The sequence below is a fragment of the Thermobia domestica genome, chromosome 16 (assembly GCF_964235325.1).
Source record: "Thermobia domestica chromosome 16, izTheDome1.hap1.1, whole genome shotgun sequence".
NCBI lineage: Eukaryota > Metazoa > Arthropoda > Insecta > Zygentoma > Lepismatidae > Thermobia > Thermobia domestica.
In genome coordinates this window covers 78,144,315-78,159,205 of record NC_137469.1, presented here as the reverse complement: position 1 = coordinate 78,159,205, position 14,891 = coordinate 78,144,315, and the positions used below count along the sequence as shown (strand labels likewise).

At 32.4% G+C, this 14,891-nt stretch overlaps 1 protein-coding gene across 9 annotated transcripts in view; it reads left to right on the top strand.

The window, feature by feature from the left end:
• LOC145673181 (multiple PDZ domain protein-like) overlaps positions 1–14,891 on the top strand; it is an 817,414-nt gene that overhangs the window by 291,397 nt on the left and 511,126 nt on the right. For all 9 annotated transcript variants that reach the window (XM_081742643.1, XM_081742640.1, XM_081742641.1 and 6 more), the window contains 3 exons: positions 3,090–3,251; positions 6,131–6,367; positions 11,810–12,046. In XM_081742643.1, the coding sequence (XP_081598769.1) occupies positions 3,090–3,251; positions 6,131–6,367; positions 11,810–12,046 (636 nt within the window). The remainder of the gene's footprint in view (positions 1–3,089; positions 3,252–6,130; positions 6,368–11,809; positions 12,047–14,891) is intronic.

Genomic DNA, 14,891 nt, shown 5'->3' with positions numbered 1-14,891 from the left:
TATGCACCCCATTTCTAAACTCCAAAAGTTGTGTCAATTTCTTTTATTCAATTTTGAAACGTATCCTGGATATTCAATGAAGCAACTCAGAATTTGCCAGTACAAATTAAATCATACAGGTTTATTCGTTCAAACTAAATATTTAAATGTCAAGATTGAAAAGAGGATATCCTACTTAAGCACTTTCACTGTCTGAACACAAATTTTTACAATCACTTTGTATGCGGTTTCTTATGTGATTTCAAGACGCATCCTCATTTTATACCTGAAATTTTGGCAGAAAAATTGCGTCTTAGATTCGAGTATATACGGTATTCACATTTCATTTACGTAAAAACATGTGGGGATGGTTTACGTAATATTTTTGAAAATTGTCGAGCATATAAATGGCATAAAATCTAGCATTACACCATTACGGTATGAAAATGGTCTTTTATGTATTGCAAGATTTGGTAAAAAATGATCTGTATAAATTCTACAATATTATTAACGTTTAACGAAAAAATAAATGTTAAAAGATTAGACATACAAATTGATAGATCTAATCGAACTGAACAAAATGATGTAATGAGTTTAAATACTCATGCGTGGTGTCCCAGAGAAACTACTTTTTGTTGTTGTTGTTGTAAACCTGAATACTGATACTGTACAATCACTACGTTATCTATTAAGATCAATCTGATAATGAAGTACACCCTCATCGAGCTTTACATTATGTCACTAGCAAGACGACATTATAATGAGATATAACCCCAAAGTTATAATTAATACTTGAACTTTATAAACTATAAAAATGTTCCAAGGTAAGATATACCAATCGATATATCACATTGAGCTGAACAGAATGTCATTTAGAGAGTAAATTCTGATTATAGTTTCCGAGAGAATAATAATAATAAAAAAAATAATAATTTCATGGTTGTAAAACGTATGTCATTCGTTGTCAGTTATAATCATTAGTTTTTTTCTGCCGGAACAGAATTTCTTATTTATTTCCTGTTTATTTTTATTTACTTTACATGTGAAAAAAAAAAAAACATTGTTAACTATCAGTTATATATTTTTCTTTTTAAATGTGATACATGTACTCCTAACATTAACCAACTGTGACGCACAATTTACCGATAAATTTACGTGATGAGAGGAATAGTGAAATATTGGAGGTAAAGTTTGTGTGAAAAAAAAAGTAATAAATTTACATATATTTATCGTGTGTATAGTATATAATTTTGACGTCTCGTTGACGTGTAGTTTATATTTGTAGTTTTCTCACATTTTTATCAGAATCAATATATTTGATTTTCTGCAAAATACATTTTCAGAACGTATGGTTAATATTTGCCGTAAGTTTCATGTTTGACGGTCGAAGTGTTTTGAAACATAACTATGTATGAATAGACGTGTTCATTTTTTCCTTGTATTTTTTATACACATTTTATTTTTATCAATATTCTTTGCACTCTTTGTTGTTTGTCGTCAAAATTATAGTAATATTTTTGTTGTAAACGAAGAGTACATTAAAGATAAAGGTAACAGACTGAACTGTGATCTTTGCGTAGGTTGATGACACTTGGACATTACTTTTTATTATTATTATTATTATTATTATTATTATTATTATTATTATTATTATTATTATTATTATTATTTTGAGTAGATATTAGCGTAGAGTCAGGGAAATTCTGGAGAGTCGAGAGCTTATACAAATAATGATGTCAGCTCAACGAGACAAAACCTCTAACAAATAAACACAACTGAAATGACAAAACCATTTATTTTTCTGTTCGAGGAACTAGTAGGGTCTAACTAGTATGGATGTGCACGGGGAAAAATGTTTTCTGTAGCACTTGGCATAAACATAACATACGTTGTGCTAAATTGCTTAGATGTTATGACTTTACCGACAGTATAGTACAGTTATGGATATTGCAAAGCCTTTGTTTAATCCTTGCACATCTAAAACTTCTAGCAAAATGTTTATATGACAACATTCCTCAAACAAGCTTTGCTGGTTCAAAAATATTTCAGATTGAAGGGTATGATGCTAAATAACGTTTTAAATAGTGGCTTTGTATCAAGAAGTGATGTAAACAAATCATTTCGACTGGAAAACATTGTGAAAATAATGAATAATGAATATATGAACTGAATGGCTAAATTCGGAGTGTCAATACAGCATGCAAAAGAGTAGAATACGATGCAGAGTGACATGTAAGTTATAGTTACTGTGCATTTTGAAGACAAGGTAAAAGTTCCGAAGTTAACTGTCACAACATTTGAAGTCAGCTTTCTCAAAACTTTACTTTTGAACATGTGTGTACTTTTTCTGAATAATCTGTTAGAGCTATTTCAACAAAACCTTGCATATATATTGAGAACATTATTGTCTTTTATGGATAAGAGTTATTGCATCCAATTGAAATTCCAGAGTTACTGCATTCCGTACAGTTTCCATTCCAATATGAAAATAAATATATATAACAATTTGCAAACTTTATATTTAACTATAAACTTGGAAGTGGATAGCATTGCTCGTCTACAAATATCATTAAGTCAAGTAGAAGAAGACGTGATGAAAATATTAACACCAAACTGTCAAGAAATTTTCGAGAAAAAAGTACGTCATGTTACCAACCTTTCATAAAATAGTAATTCATAATATATGGAAAGTTTAAAAAGCTACACACACTGAACACTATGCGGATATAGTATGGCTTACCATATGGTCCTATAATTTCTTCGTCCCGACATAAGAATTGGGTTCTTTCGTATCGTCCATCATTTATTTTTAATTTATTTATTATTATTACTATTATTTCCTCTTGTTACTCTTCCACCACATGCTCCTAATAATATTTCTTAAATAGTCTTTAACCAGCTTCTTATTTTAGTTACTTTTAATATTGTTATCTCGCCTATTTTTCCAGAGGTTTTACAATTTGAGTAAAATGACTGAAAGTTGGACGTGCTTTTCAAGAGCAAATAAATCAGTGTAGTATTTTGTTATTTTAGATTGCTGTTCCCTTTTTATTTATTTATTTATTTATTTATTTATTTATTTATTTATTACTGTTACAATTCAATTTCAGGTTAATGGCTGTCGCTTGTTGGGTTTAAATCATGTTGAAGTTGTTTCCATATTGAAAGAGCTTCCAATGCATGTAAGAATGGTGTGTGCTCGTAAACCAGGCGAAGTTCCTCCTCATAGAGTAATGGATACATCACAAGACAGAGCTGCATTCGCCGCTAGGGTAAGATTTTATTTAATAGTTAACCTAGTTTTTAAGGCTCTTTACCCACACTTACAAGAAAGTGCTTTGCTTTCAGATGAAAGAAAGAAGAGAAAAATAACCCTCACTGCTAGTCTTCTTATGTTTATGTAGATTCTACAGTACGGGGAAGCATATTAAAAATTCAGATGCATAGGCGGGTATAGTACGAGTTACATCTTGGTATTGAAATTGGCAATAATATACACTAGACTTGTGCAAACAAGGTATGTTGCGTATTTAACTGTTGAACAGTAGATGTGGAATTATCCTTGGTGACTATCACTTAACTTTGCAGTAAAGTCGCTTGCGTACTTAGATTTTTTTTTTCTTCCTTTCTTTTTGTTTACAGCTGAGAAGGATAAGGATGGGTAGAATAGGAGCTTAGTAAACTATGAAGGAACTTTACATAACATAAAAATAGTCCTAAATTATTGTAGAAAATATCATGAAGATGTCACAAACACTTACATAGACAAATGGGTAACAGTGTCACACAAATGTTATACAAAATCTTCGAGGAATATGCAGAAGATATGTTCCGTATTTCTGTAAGAGCTTGTCAGTAACATGCTACTTTTTATTACGATTTCCTAGTTCTAAGTTTTAAGATTGTTTTCTTGTAATTGAGTAAACTATTTCAAATGGACATCTTGGAGTTTGTGTTCTTGATTCATGTAGTGTCGTAAACCACCTTCAGTTTTTTGGTTTCATTTTAATAGATATTCTGAAAATCAGAAAAATAACGTTTAAAAACTATTTTGTTCACGTTTACACTGGGCTTCCTCCCCCCCCCCCCCCTTCTGTATCACCTATTCAATATATAATTTCCTTTGTACTCAGATATGCACACTCACAGCTCGTACCATTGTCTGAAATACATTTTATTTATTTATTTTCCCCAAGGATTGGTATAAAAATAAACACGATTTTGTGGGTTGAGAATTGGAAGTAGTAAGTGGAGATACTAACTGCCGAACTGGATTTTTCTTTTATGGGTGTTATATTTTTTGGTTTTCGTGTATCATCTGAATTAGTACCTATTTCAACTTTTTTTTTTTTTTGTTATAACGTTTGTGCAATCTGATTAGCTGCATTACATATACGATTTTTTTTCTTTCTTTTCTGGTATAGGCAATAGAATAATGCTTGTTTTTATAAATTTATAGAGTACACCGCCCGATCTGTTTCTTTGCTTTTTACTGTTGTCTTGATTTACCAGACAGCTCCTGGCAAGGTTTTGTAGAGACGGTTTATTTATCATTGATATTTTAGGTGAAGATTTGCCAGAAACTTCCTGATTAGTTAAGACCAGTAAAAGAAGTTTCAAACATTTGTTTGTTTGTTTGTCATAGCTCAATGGTAAACCATTTACATAAAATGAAAATCTGACCAAAGTTAATACTTATTATTACTAATCTATGTTAACAGTTGTGGCAATATTTCATTTTCCTTGTTGAGGCACATTATGTATCTTTTCTGCATAATGTGTTTAATGAAGGAAATAGTGTATTTTCACAGCTGAAATACAGATTAGTAATAGTGTTTCATACTCTTAACTTCTGTGCTCTCAATTTCGTACTTCATATAAAAATGTACTTGGCATAGTGTACTTTATTATCTAAAGTATATTGTTGAAGCTTAAATAAATAAAAAGGATGGTATCGTGTTAAAATGATTTTTAATAATTGTACAAATCATTCTCGGTAGTAAGGAAATACTGATATCGATAATAACTTTGTCCTAGCTAGTTCAAAGTATTATGTGACGTTATATAATTAGAATAAACATTAGCAATTACATAACTGAGTTAAAGTTCACATGAACCAGGAGGAAAAATCAATTATTGAGCAATTGTCTATCTATGGAAGACCTCCACCTTCCATAAACTTCTCATCTCAATACTTTACACAACATAATGAAAAGGTACAAACTTACAAGAGGTGATTTGCAGAACCATGATGGTTGAAGTCCATTACTAATTCCAAACTGTAGATGTTCTGACGAAGAAGTTTACTGGTTATACTAGCTGCTCTGTCTATAGTAGCTCCCTTTGTTTATTTTGCAGGTCATTTTTATAGTTTACTACTTGTATCTCTTCCTTTTTCAGTTTCTTATTTTGAGTACTTTCACTTTCACTTGTTTTTGTCTTTAGGAAGAAAGACTGGTTATTTTCAGTTTTGGAAATTAACTAGTTTTGTCTACTATAATTATTTCAAGTTTGTAACAATTAATACACCTAAATTAATTATACCAGAATAGTACTGTTTATGCTTTGATTAGATTTTATTTTTATATACATTTTCCAGATAATGTGTCTAATAAAGGAAATAGTATCTCACCAAAACTGTAACACAGATTAGTAATAATATCTTGTTTAAAACAGCATTTAGAAAGCATTTACATCTGGCAGTTGGAAGATTGGGTTCGAATCTCTTCCAGCCCAGAGATTAGATATTCGTTTTATCATTAATACTATGAATAGAAATTTACGTTTTTCAGTCGAATTTTTGAACCACTTTTTATTGGGATGAAAAATTTATTAAATAATATTTGCAAAAATATTCAGAAATATTGATATCTTCGCCATCGTTCTGGAGAAAGGTACTGTGTCATTTTTCTTCACGAATTGATAACAAGAAACAATGTATTTGAACACAGGTACAGTGAAAGGATATCTTTCCTATTTTCGTCCATGACCGATCACCTGCTAATTCCTCATTCATCATCATTTTGAAGCGAAGCGAATAATCGACTGAAAAACCCAAGTTTTCTAAGTGGTATTATTATTATTATTCCTTATCTTAAATTGAAGCAACAGATTGCTTATTTTGATCATCCTATTTTATTTCTATTTGCAGAACATCTTAGGAGGAAGTCTGCAGAATCTGATCCCTGCAACCGATCGCTTGGTGAAAGCGAAATCCGATGGTTCATTGGCATCAACAACGACTGTAACAACTGATACAAGTTTCTCAAAAATGAAATCTCGCTCGTTAGAACCTCTCACAGGGTTGGCAATGTGGAGCTCAGAACCGCAGATTATCGAGTTAGTAAAAGGAGACAGAGGCTTGGGATTTAGCATCCTAGACTACCAGGTATAGTACTTCCATTTTAAGTTTTGTTAGAATACCTAGTGCAAAAACGTCGTAGTTTGCAGTACGCACTCAATGCCTTGTAATTAGTACAATTTATTCAGAAGAGTTACATGTCTGGAATTGGTGTCTCGGCACTACGCATTACGATTTTATATATATATATATATATATATATATATATATATATATATATATATATATATATATATATATATATATATATATATAATTTAAAATACAGTTTTTCAATATTTTTCCGACGAAGTGAGCTATAGTTTTCGTGAATGCTCTGATTTTTTTTAAAAGTAATTGTTTTAATTCTACTTACGGGTTTATGCAGTTCTGAATACTACCTTACACTTCTGATTTTTTCGACTTTCCCTGGGGTCTTAGGCACGCACGATTAAAACAGGACAAAAAAAAAAAAAAACTGACTTACCAGAGTAGAGTAGTGCTGGAAACACTTTGTCAAACCAAAGATCACACCTCAAATGTGTAAATACGTTTAATACAAAAATAAGTTTTTATTGTTATTTCTCCTGGTTTTATCCGCCATGACCAAAGCTTCAGGGAAGAGTCGAAAGCTCAGAAGTGCAAGTAGTATTCAGGAATTGCATAAACCTGTAAGTAGAATCATAATTCCTGAGCGTTGCTTTAGAACGTCTAATTACGCTAAACTTATTTATTTTTATCGATTACTTATGTTATTACTTAATTAATTACCTAATTATTAAACATCTCTAAGCTGTTAGATGTAGTCGCGTTTGTATTTGCAGGTAAGTTATCGTTGTAGAATCACATCCACTGATACCAGTAAGACGAACCTCGTTTTCACTCGGAATGGCAACTAGTAGATGCTACAAATTCGACAACATTCGGATTTTTCTGAAGGCTAACTTTTATCTTTCCTTTGCTAAGCCACTTAACTGTTGTCTCATGAAAATGTAACGGATTATTATTATTATTATTATTATTATTATTATTATTATTATTATTATTATTATTATTATTATTATTATTATTATTATTATTATTATTATTATATCATCGACTTTCTTTTTGAATTGCGAATATTTTCTTCTATTTTTCAAATGATCGATCACTTCTTTTTCGTATTCCTTGCTTTCCTCCCATCTTTCCTTCTATGGCGATATGAAGAAGAAAGTTTATTCGCAAGATGTATCCAATCCAGTTGGCCGTCCTACGGAGGATGCCGGCTAAAAGCGTCCTCTTCTCTCCTATCTGTTTTAAACGATCATCCTTTCGTACTTTCTATGTCCATTTTATCTTCTCCATCTTCCCCCAACACATTTCGAAGTTCCCTAAATATTTCTTTAACTTCCGCGATGTTCAAGTCTCTAGCCTATACAGTCCAATACTCCATATATATATAACACTTTTCCCTTAGTCCAACTTACTAAGTCTGTTACTTAAGAGTGATCTTTTCATGTTGAATGCATTTTTCGCTTTGGCAATCTAGACCTGATCTCTTTGTTGCAGTAAGCTTTTTTCGTCAAAATACTTCCAGATATGTGAAGTTATACACCTCTTCAAGTTCTCTTTGATCTTATCTGACCTGCAAGAACGCGTTTCCACGTGATATGCTCATGACTTCCGGTTTTTCGATGTTGATTTCTATTCCATTTAGTTTCTCAGTGTCAGTTATTTTGTGAATAGTCTCTTGTAGTTCATCTTCGGTTCTAGCTTATAATCGCATCATTTTTATACCTGATCTTATTAACGATCTGCTCTCCAATCTTGAAATCTCCAATTTTCGTTACTGCTTCCTTCTTTAAACATTCACTGTAAATGTTGAATAATTGGGACGACATACTATATCTTTGTCTGACTCCTCTTTTTCAGTCTCCACACTATTGGTTTCTCCTCCATTAAAGCGCAGCTTCCTCGTTGTCCTTTGTACAGGTTGCAAATAATTCGGCAGTTTGTCCAGTTGACCACGATTTCTTTTAAGTATTTTCAAAAGTTTTGTCCAGTTGACTCGGTTGAAACCTTTTGGCCAGTCAATGAAGCACAAACACAACTCTTCCTCTACGTCAAGAAATCGTTCCGATATAATTCTGATTAATCCAATAGCAACCCTAATGCTTTCTCCTTTCCTGAGTCCAAATCTATCTTCCTCGCACATCTCTTCTGTCTTACTTTCCAGCCACCTGTTCAGTATGCGCGCAATATTCTTCCAGTGTGGAAAATAAAATAGTTCTGTGAACGCTTTTTTTTTTTTTTTTTTTGCTTGCTTTTTCTTTGGGAATGCAAACGTTGTAACATCAAGACAATCTTTTGGCCAGTCTTCATTCAAGTAGATTTTGTTAAAAAGTGAAGTCAGTACTTTCATTGCATTATCTCCTAATCCCTTGAGCAAGTGTGCTGGTATGTCGTCGTCTCCAATGGCCTTTCTCCTTCGCATGTCTTGGATGACTTGTACTACTTCACTTTTCAACATACTGGATTATTTTCGTCATCATCCACCTCTCCCTCTGCTTCGATTGCAATATCTTTGAGGCAGTTCTTCAGGTCACAGATCGTTTATGCATTCCATCGAAATTCTAGTTTCTTCGATGATCAGTAATACATGATTTCGTTATCCTCGACTTCAAATGTGCGTATACTTTTTTAACTTTCTCTCCTTTAGCAGATAGTCCACTGTTGCTTGTCTCAGCGTCGTTGTACCAGGTTTTTTTTTTTTATATCAGCCAGCCCAGCGTAGAGATAAACATAGATACAAAACAGTTCTGCATCCAAATCGTACATCTCTGGCTAAAAAAGTTGTTACGCTTTGGAAAATGTAATTGCGTCGTTTGGATCGAGAGATAGTGCTCTCAGTCTACGATTACTGGGAAATTTGGAATAAAATTTTAAAATGTAACAGTAAAGAAAAACGAAACTGGAGAGAAGGGGATTGGTGGCAGATTAAGGGAATAAAAGGACCAAAAAAGCGGGAAAAAGGAGCTGGACAATTCTCTGTTTCCAACTGCAAGCAGTATTTGATACATCGGTTGCTTTTGAGCAACTCATTTTTGGTTTTAAAACATAAAATGCGCACCTTAAAATCCTAACCCTAATCGTAAGTATTTTTTCATCATGGTAGGCCCTTCGCTGCAAATTGCACTTCTTTACTACACTTTGGCTTGACGTGCAAATCATGCTTCATAATATTGTCCGTTGATTATTATACAATCTTTTTCCTCTTTCGTTTCACGTCTACTACATTTTCTACCATGTCTTATAAAGTACAGTGTCTTCTGAAACAAATCTTACTAGTTTGTGTTTTCTTATACTCCAAAGAAAAGTTCATATGTTTGTCTCCAATCTTTTCGGCAATAAGATCTCGCAAACCACAAGTGCTGGAAACGTGCCTTTTTCATTGGTCGATTTTAAATTTTGTATAGATTGTGCAGTTCTAATTGAATATTTAAAAAACAAGGTCGTTATTTCTTTATTACATTTTTAGGAGTGCACTGGAAGTGTTGATTTTTTTTTTTTTTTTTTTTTTTTTTTTTTTTTTTTTTTTTTTTTTTTTAAAGCATTATATCCTGCGAGATCTCTCAGGCGTTTGTTTCATGAGTAAATGATAATGAAAAACGAAGGATAACTATTTCTCCATTCTAACATGAATCTTTATTGTTTGGAGTGTTTTGCCCAATTAACACCATATATCACTGACATTATGATTAATTATGTGTATAATGTATTTGCTTATTACATATTGCATGCAAGAAGAAAGGAAACTCCATCCGGAAGCAGGCTCAAATCTTGCAAATGGTGCGAGATATTGAAAAAATAAATAATCGAACAAATCTCCCCCTTTATGTACCCCTTGCCGATTTTTATCAAGACATCTTTCACTTGTGTCTATAAAGGGACACGTACAGATGTTGTGAGGAATGACAAGGAAATTCATGCTCATATGTGAATGATGCGCTGTGTAGAGAGCACAGGTTCAGCTAGTTTGTATTTATTTATCCAATATTATTGTTTTCTTTTCCATTTCTGCAGATATATTCTCATTGCTTTTCAGTTTCATTCAGATCGATTCTGTAACGTTCTTTTCTGTATCTGCATTTCAAAGGTTGTATTTCCAGAACTGCTAAAAAGTTTGGGTATACACTATAACGACAATGCCTTGGAAATTTGGTACGAGTAGTATACTTAAATAGTAATTGCATCTAGAACGTAAAAACTCAATATTGTAATATTTTGTGACTAATTTATAGAAACCATGCCTTTTTCCTTCGTATTTCGCCTTAATCAAGTTCTAAATAATCTGTCTATGTGTATTTTGCTTCTTTCTACTATCTTCGTGCTCGATCTTCTATTTTCTGTCTCATTATTTAGAAAATATATTATTCTGGCCGTAGTCAGTCTCATTTATCGTTTCGAGATACCGATATTTCCAAATATTTTTCTTCTAAGCTTTTTCATCTCTATCCAATTATTTTGTCTTAAGTACGACCAGAGGCTTATTTTCTCTGTCACATTATCATAGCCTCTGCGTGATCAAATCTAAAAAGCTGTGTATATATCAGTCTGACATTTTAAAAATATCTGTCTTCCATATCACGCCCGTAATTGAAACATTTTCTTCCAAACTGGAACATTTTCTCTATTGATAATGTTTTAATTAGAAGTTGAATTATGGTTGAAGTATATAATACCTTATTATCTTAATTCCGGAATTCTAATCTAAATATAATTGAATATATTCAACAAAACTCAAGAAGTAAATTTCAGATTGGCATATAGAATCAAATTCTTTTCCGTACTGCGAGGGCTTGAAGGAACGTCATCGCATATCCAAATACAGTGGCTCAGTTCTAGAACTCTCTCTTCTAAAAGACTAAATTTGTTTTATCTTAGGTTACTTATGTGGCCTTTGTAGTAGACAAACACCATGTGCCTATGATGCTTTTGAGGGTATCCCTTTTTATTCTCATACTATCGCAACAAGAATTTCATTATTCTTTTACTTATAGTAGTTTCTGTTGGTGGACTAAGTCGCTACTCGTTGAGCTGAATATTATCGGGAAGATTATGACTTGAAACCTTCATTCATTTCATACAAAAAATTAGATTATATTAAAATAAAGATTAAGAAAACAGTTTATATTGTTCATCATAGCTGTGGAAATATTCACCATATACCACCCTTCCCAGAACCAATCAAGACTTCCCGTCAATTTTTACATCCATCTGTATAAAACAATGTTACATTACCTAAATTGTTACACAAGTTTTATTAATATATATTTGTGCTTTGATCAGTTCTGTCTTATTAAAAGAAGTTATAACTGCAGTGAATAGTAATTGTTATACATTTGCTAACTATTGTTGTGCAGTTGTTTTCGCATGTCGATATTTTTTGTGCTCAGCCTCTTCAACAAAATAGTTACAGTTCACTGTAATGACAATGTCACGTTCTTGTAGGATCCGATGAACCCCAACGAAACAGTGATTGTGATCCGAAGTCTTGTACCGGGAGGAGTTGCTCAACAAGATGGTCGCCTAATTCCTGGAGATCGCCTGATGTTCGTGAATGATACAAACCTGGAGAATGCTTCGCTGGATCAAGCTGTTCAGGCACTGAAAGGAGCACCGAAGGGGATCGTCAAGATTGGAGTAGCAAAGCCACTGCCACTGCCTGACAGTGTCTCACACAGTCAGGTAAGTGAGACAGTTGACTCTCCTGACTCCAAAGAGAGGGAACCTGGGGATGGGGGAGAATTGAACGGCCAGAGTGGATCTTCGGGGCTGGTCAAATCAGAAAGCTTTTAATATATTTTTTTAAATGCTAGTGTACGTTTTTAAAAAAATGCACTTTGTAATTTTGTTTTCTGTCTCGACTTAGAAAGATGCACATATATTAGATGTATTAATCGCATTTTCTTGCAGTTTGTATGTTGACGTGTTAATTTTTTTTAACAAGAAAAGAGGCAATCATCTGATAGATTCCAAGAAATGCGATAATATCGAATTTGTTATATATATATATATATATATATATATATACGTGTTGGACCAATTTTATAAGATCGTAATTTTAGTCATGTTTTTCACATAATTTTTTGGACCAAACTTGCAGTTGCTGGTGACGGGGAAGTCGATTACTTGGCTCTAATCTTTTTTTTAAAAAAAGTAAAATAAAAGAGAAAGAAAACTTTTGTTCATGGGAGGTATGCTACTTTTTCCAGCTTACGACTAAGTATTACACTTGATTTCTTTAGAACGAAACTCTTACGAAAGCATGCTGATTTTTGGAATGTTTTTTTAATGTGCATTACTTGTGTTCAGCTTCAATTACTCAATCTCGATGGCACTAATCTTTGTGTGATGTTTTATTTAGACTTAACCACGTATTTATCTTTGTTGATTAGTAATGTCTTTATTGCTCTAATTGATAAATCACAGGAGAGGTTGTGTTGTAAAAACAGAGAAAAACGTAACGAGTTTGATTTGAGGTCATCTAAGAGTCAAATTTACTTGCTGCTTAGATGAAATAACCATTGTGTTAGTCTGATCTCACGTGCAGTCTTTCGTACTGTGGCTAAAGTATTTTTGTCAGTAAAGTTGAGAAGGAAATTATTGAAAGAGTTTGTTTTTGTTGTATTTTTAATGTTGATTCTGTGTAAATTTCTTTATAAGAAATAAATTTTTCCACTACAGTATCTAGCGTGTTTGAAGCCTGAAATAAAAATAATAAAATCCATAACACCTTGGGGAAAAACAATAAAATAAAATAATAAAATCATCCATAGTTACTACCTTCCTTTGGAAAATATTGTTTTTAAACGTACCCAACGTGCATTACATTTCATTTTATTGCATAATATTTGGGCATAATATCTTGTTTTTGAAACGTTTTCCGGCCAGTCATTTCTCTATCGAGGTTATGAACGAAATAAATAACAGGTTTTTCACTTATTTTATGCAGTGTATTGTTTAACTAATCACAAGTAGGTATACCTTTGCTTTTCTTGGTACTTTCAGTTTGACCAGATTGATCCTAATACTTCCAATGTAATTTTCCTAATCCCTTTATCTCACTATTTTATTTTCCCTTAAAAGAATATCCAAATGTCATTCAGCGTATATAACGATTTTTTTTTAAGTCTCTCAGTTGATTTTAATGTCAATAGCCTCTTTAATATTTTTCTTGCTAAGATTGTCCTCTGAATGTAACTTCTCAAATTTGTCAATATATATTAATAAAACTAGGGATCCTAGTGGCTCAGTGATAGAATACTCACCTCTGATACTAGGTGGTTTCTCCTTTGCCTGTTTTCTCCCACATTTTCATTCCGCCATATGCTTGTCTCCTTTAGCCTAAGAGCATAACCTGGGACGTAAAACTAGAAAGTTATTATTATTACAGGGTGTCTACTGATACTGGAAATACTGGAATTAAACTGGAATTTAATTTTTATACTGGAATTTTGATCCACATACTGGAAGAATCATGAAACTGGTAATTTGTCAACAACACTTTTTTGTAATTGTTTCAATAATCTTAGAAATAATTTTGTATACATTGAGATTGTAAATTTTTACAAAGCAAAAGTTGTATACATTTTATAATTAGACATTTAAAGCAATGGGTGGAGTGGAGGGCTGTGAGGGGAGTTGGGAGACCCATTAAAAATAAAATATTCTTTTGATGGTAAAACAATTACAAACCTGAAATCATCAAGAGTGTGATTATTCTTAAAGAACTTTAAAAAATCATTGTATTGGGGACAGGAATTTTGTTGATAGTTATACTGAATATACTGGAAATATACTGGAATTTTGAAAGTGAAAGTCAGTAGACACCCATTATCATCATCATTATTATTATTATTATTATTATTATTATTATTATTATTATTATTATTCAGAGGACTAGCATGGTAAGAAAATAATACAAGCTAGAAACTATCGAAGTTCAAATAAAACACATAATTTAACAAAAACAAATCGTTATATTTCAGTGAAACTTGGGCGCTCGTTCATGGGTCATAAGATACTTTATCACCTCAAGTTGCTTTGAGAGGGTGACTAGATGCCCAGTCACAGTGTTTTGTTTCCCGAGAACAGTTTTCAAAACTTTTTTTCATATTCTCAGGAAAAAGTAAATAAAAAAGTGTAATAATGCTCCACGCTCACATTTTGCGAGCTTGAAAGACACAGAACGAATCATTTTCATAGTTCTCACTGTAGAAATGAATACAAAGCACTAAACCATTTACCTATCGTAGCTACATAGAGGCATTAAGCGAGTAGAGCAAGGTACTCGCTTAATGCCTCAGAACTATGAAAATGATTCGTTGCTAGTTACGTTTTTCTGTTTATCCTATAGTGTGATGGGATTGAAATTAGGATGGGGTGAAGGAATTTCAAATTAGTATATGGGGATAACACTGCAAAATCTTGAGTAATTGTGACTTCATTATGCATATAGTTACTTGCATATGTTATTTAATTTCCTTCTGATATAAGGCAGTTTGACTTCTTATAATGTCAAGAAATCTGG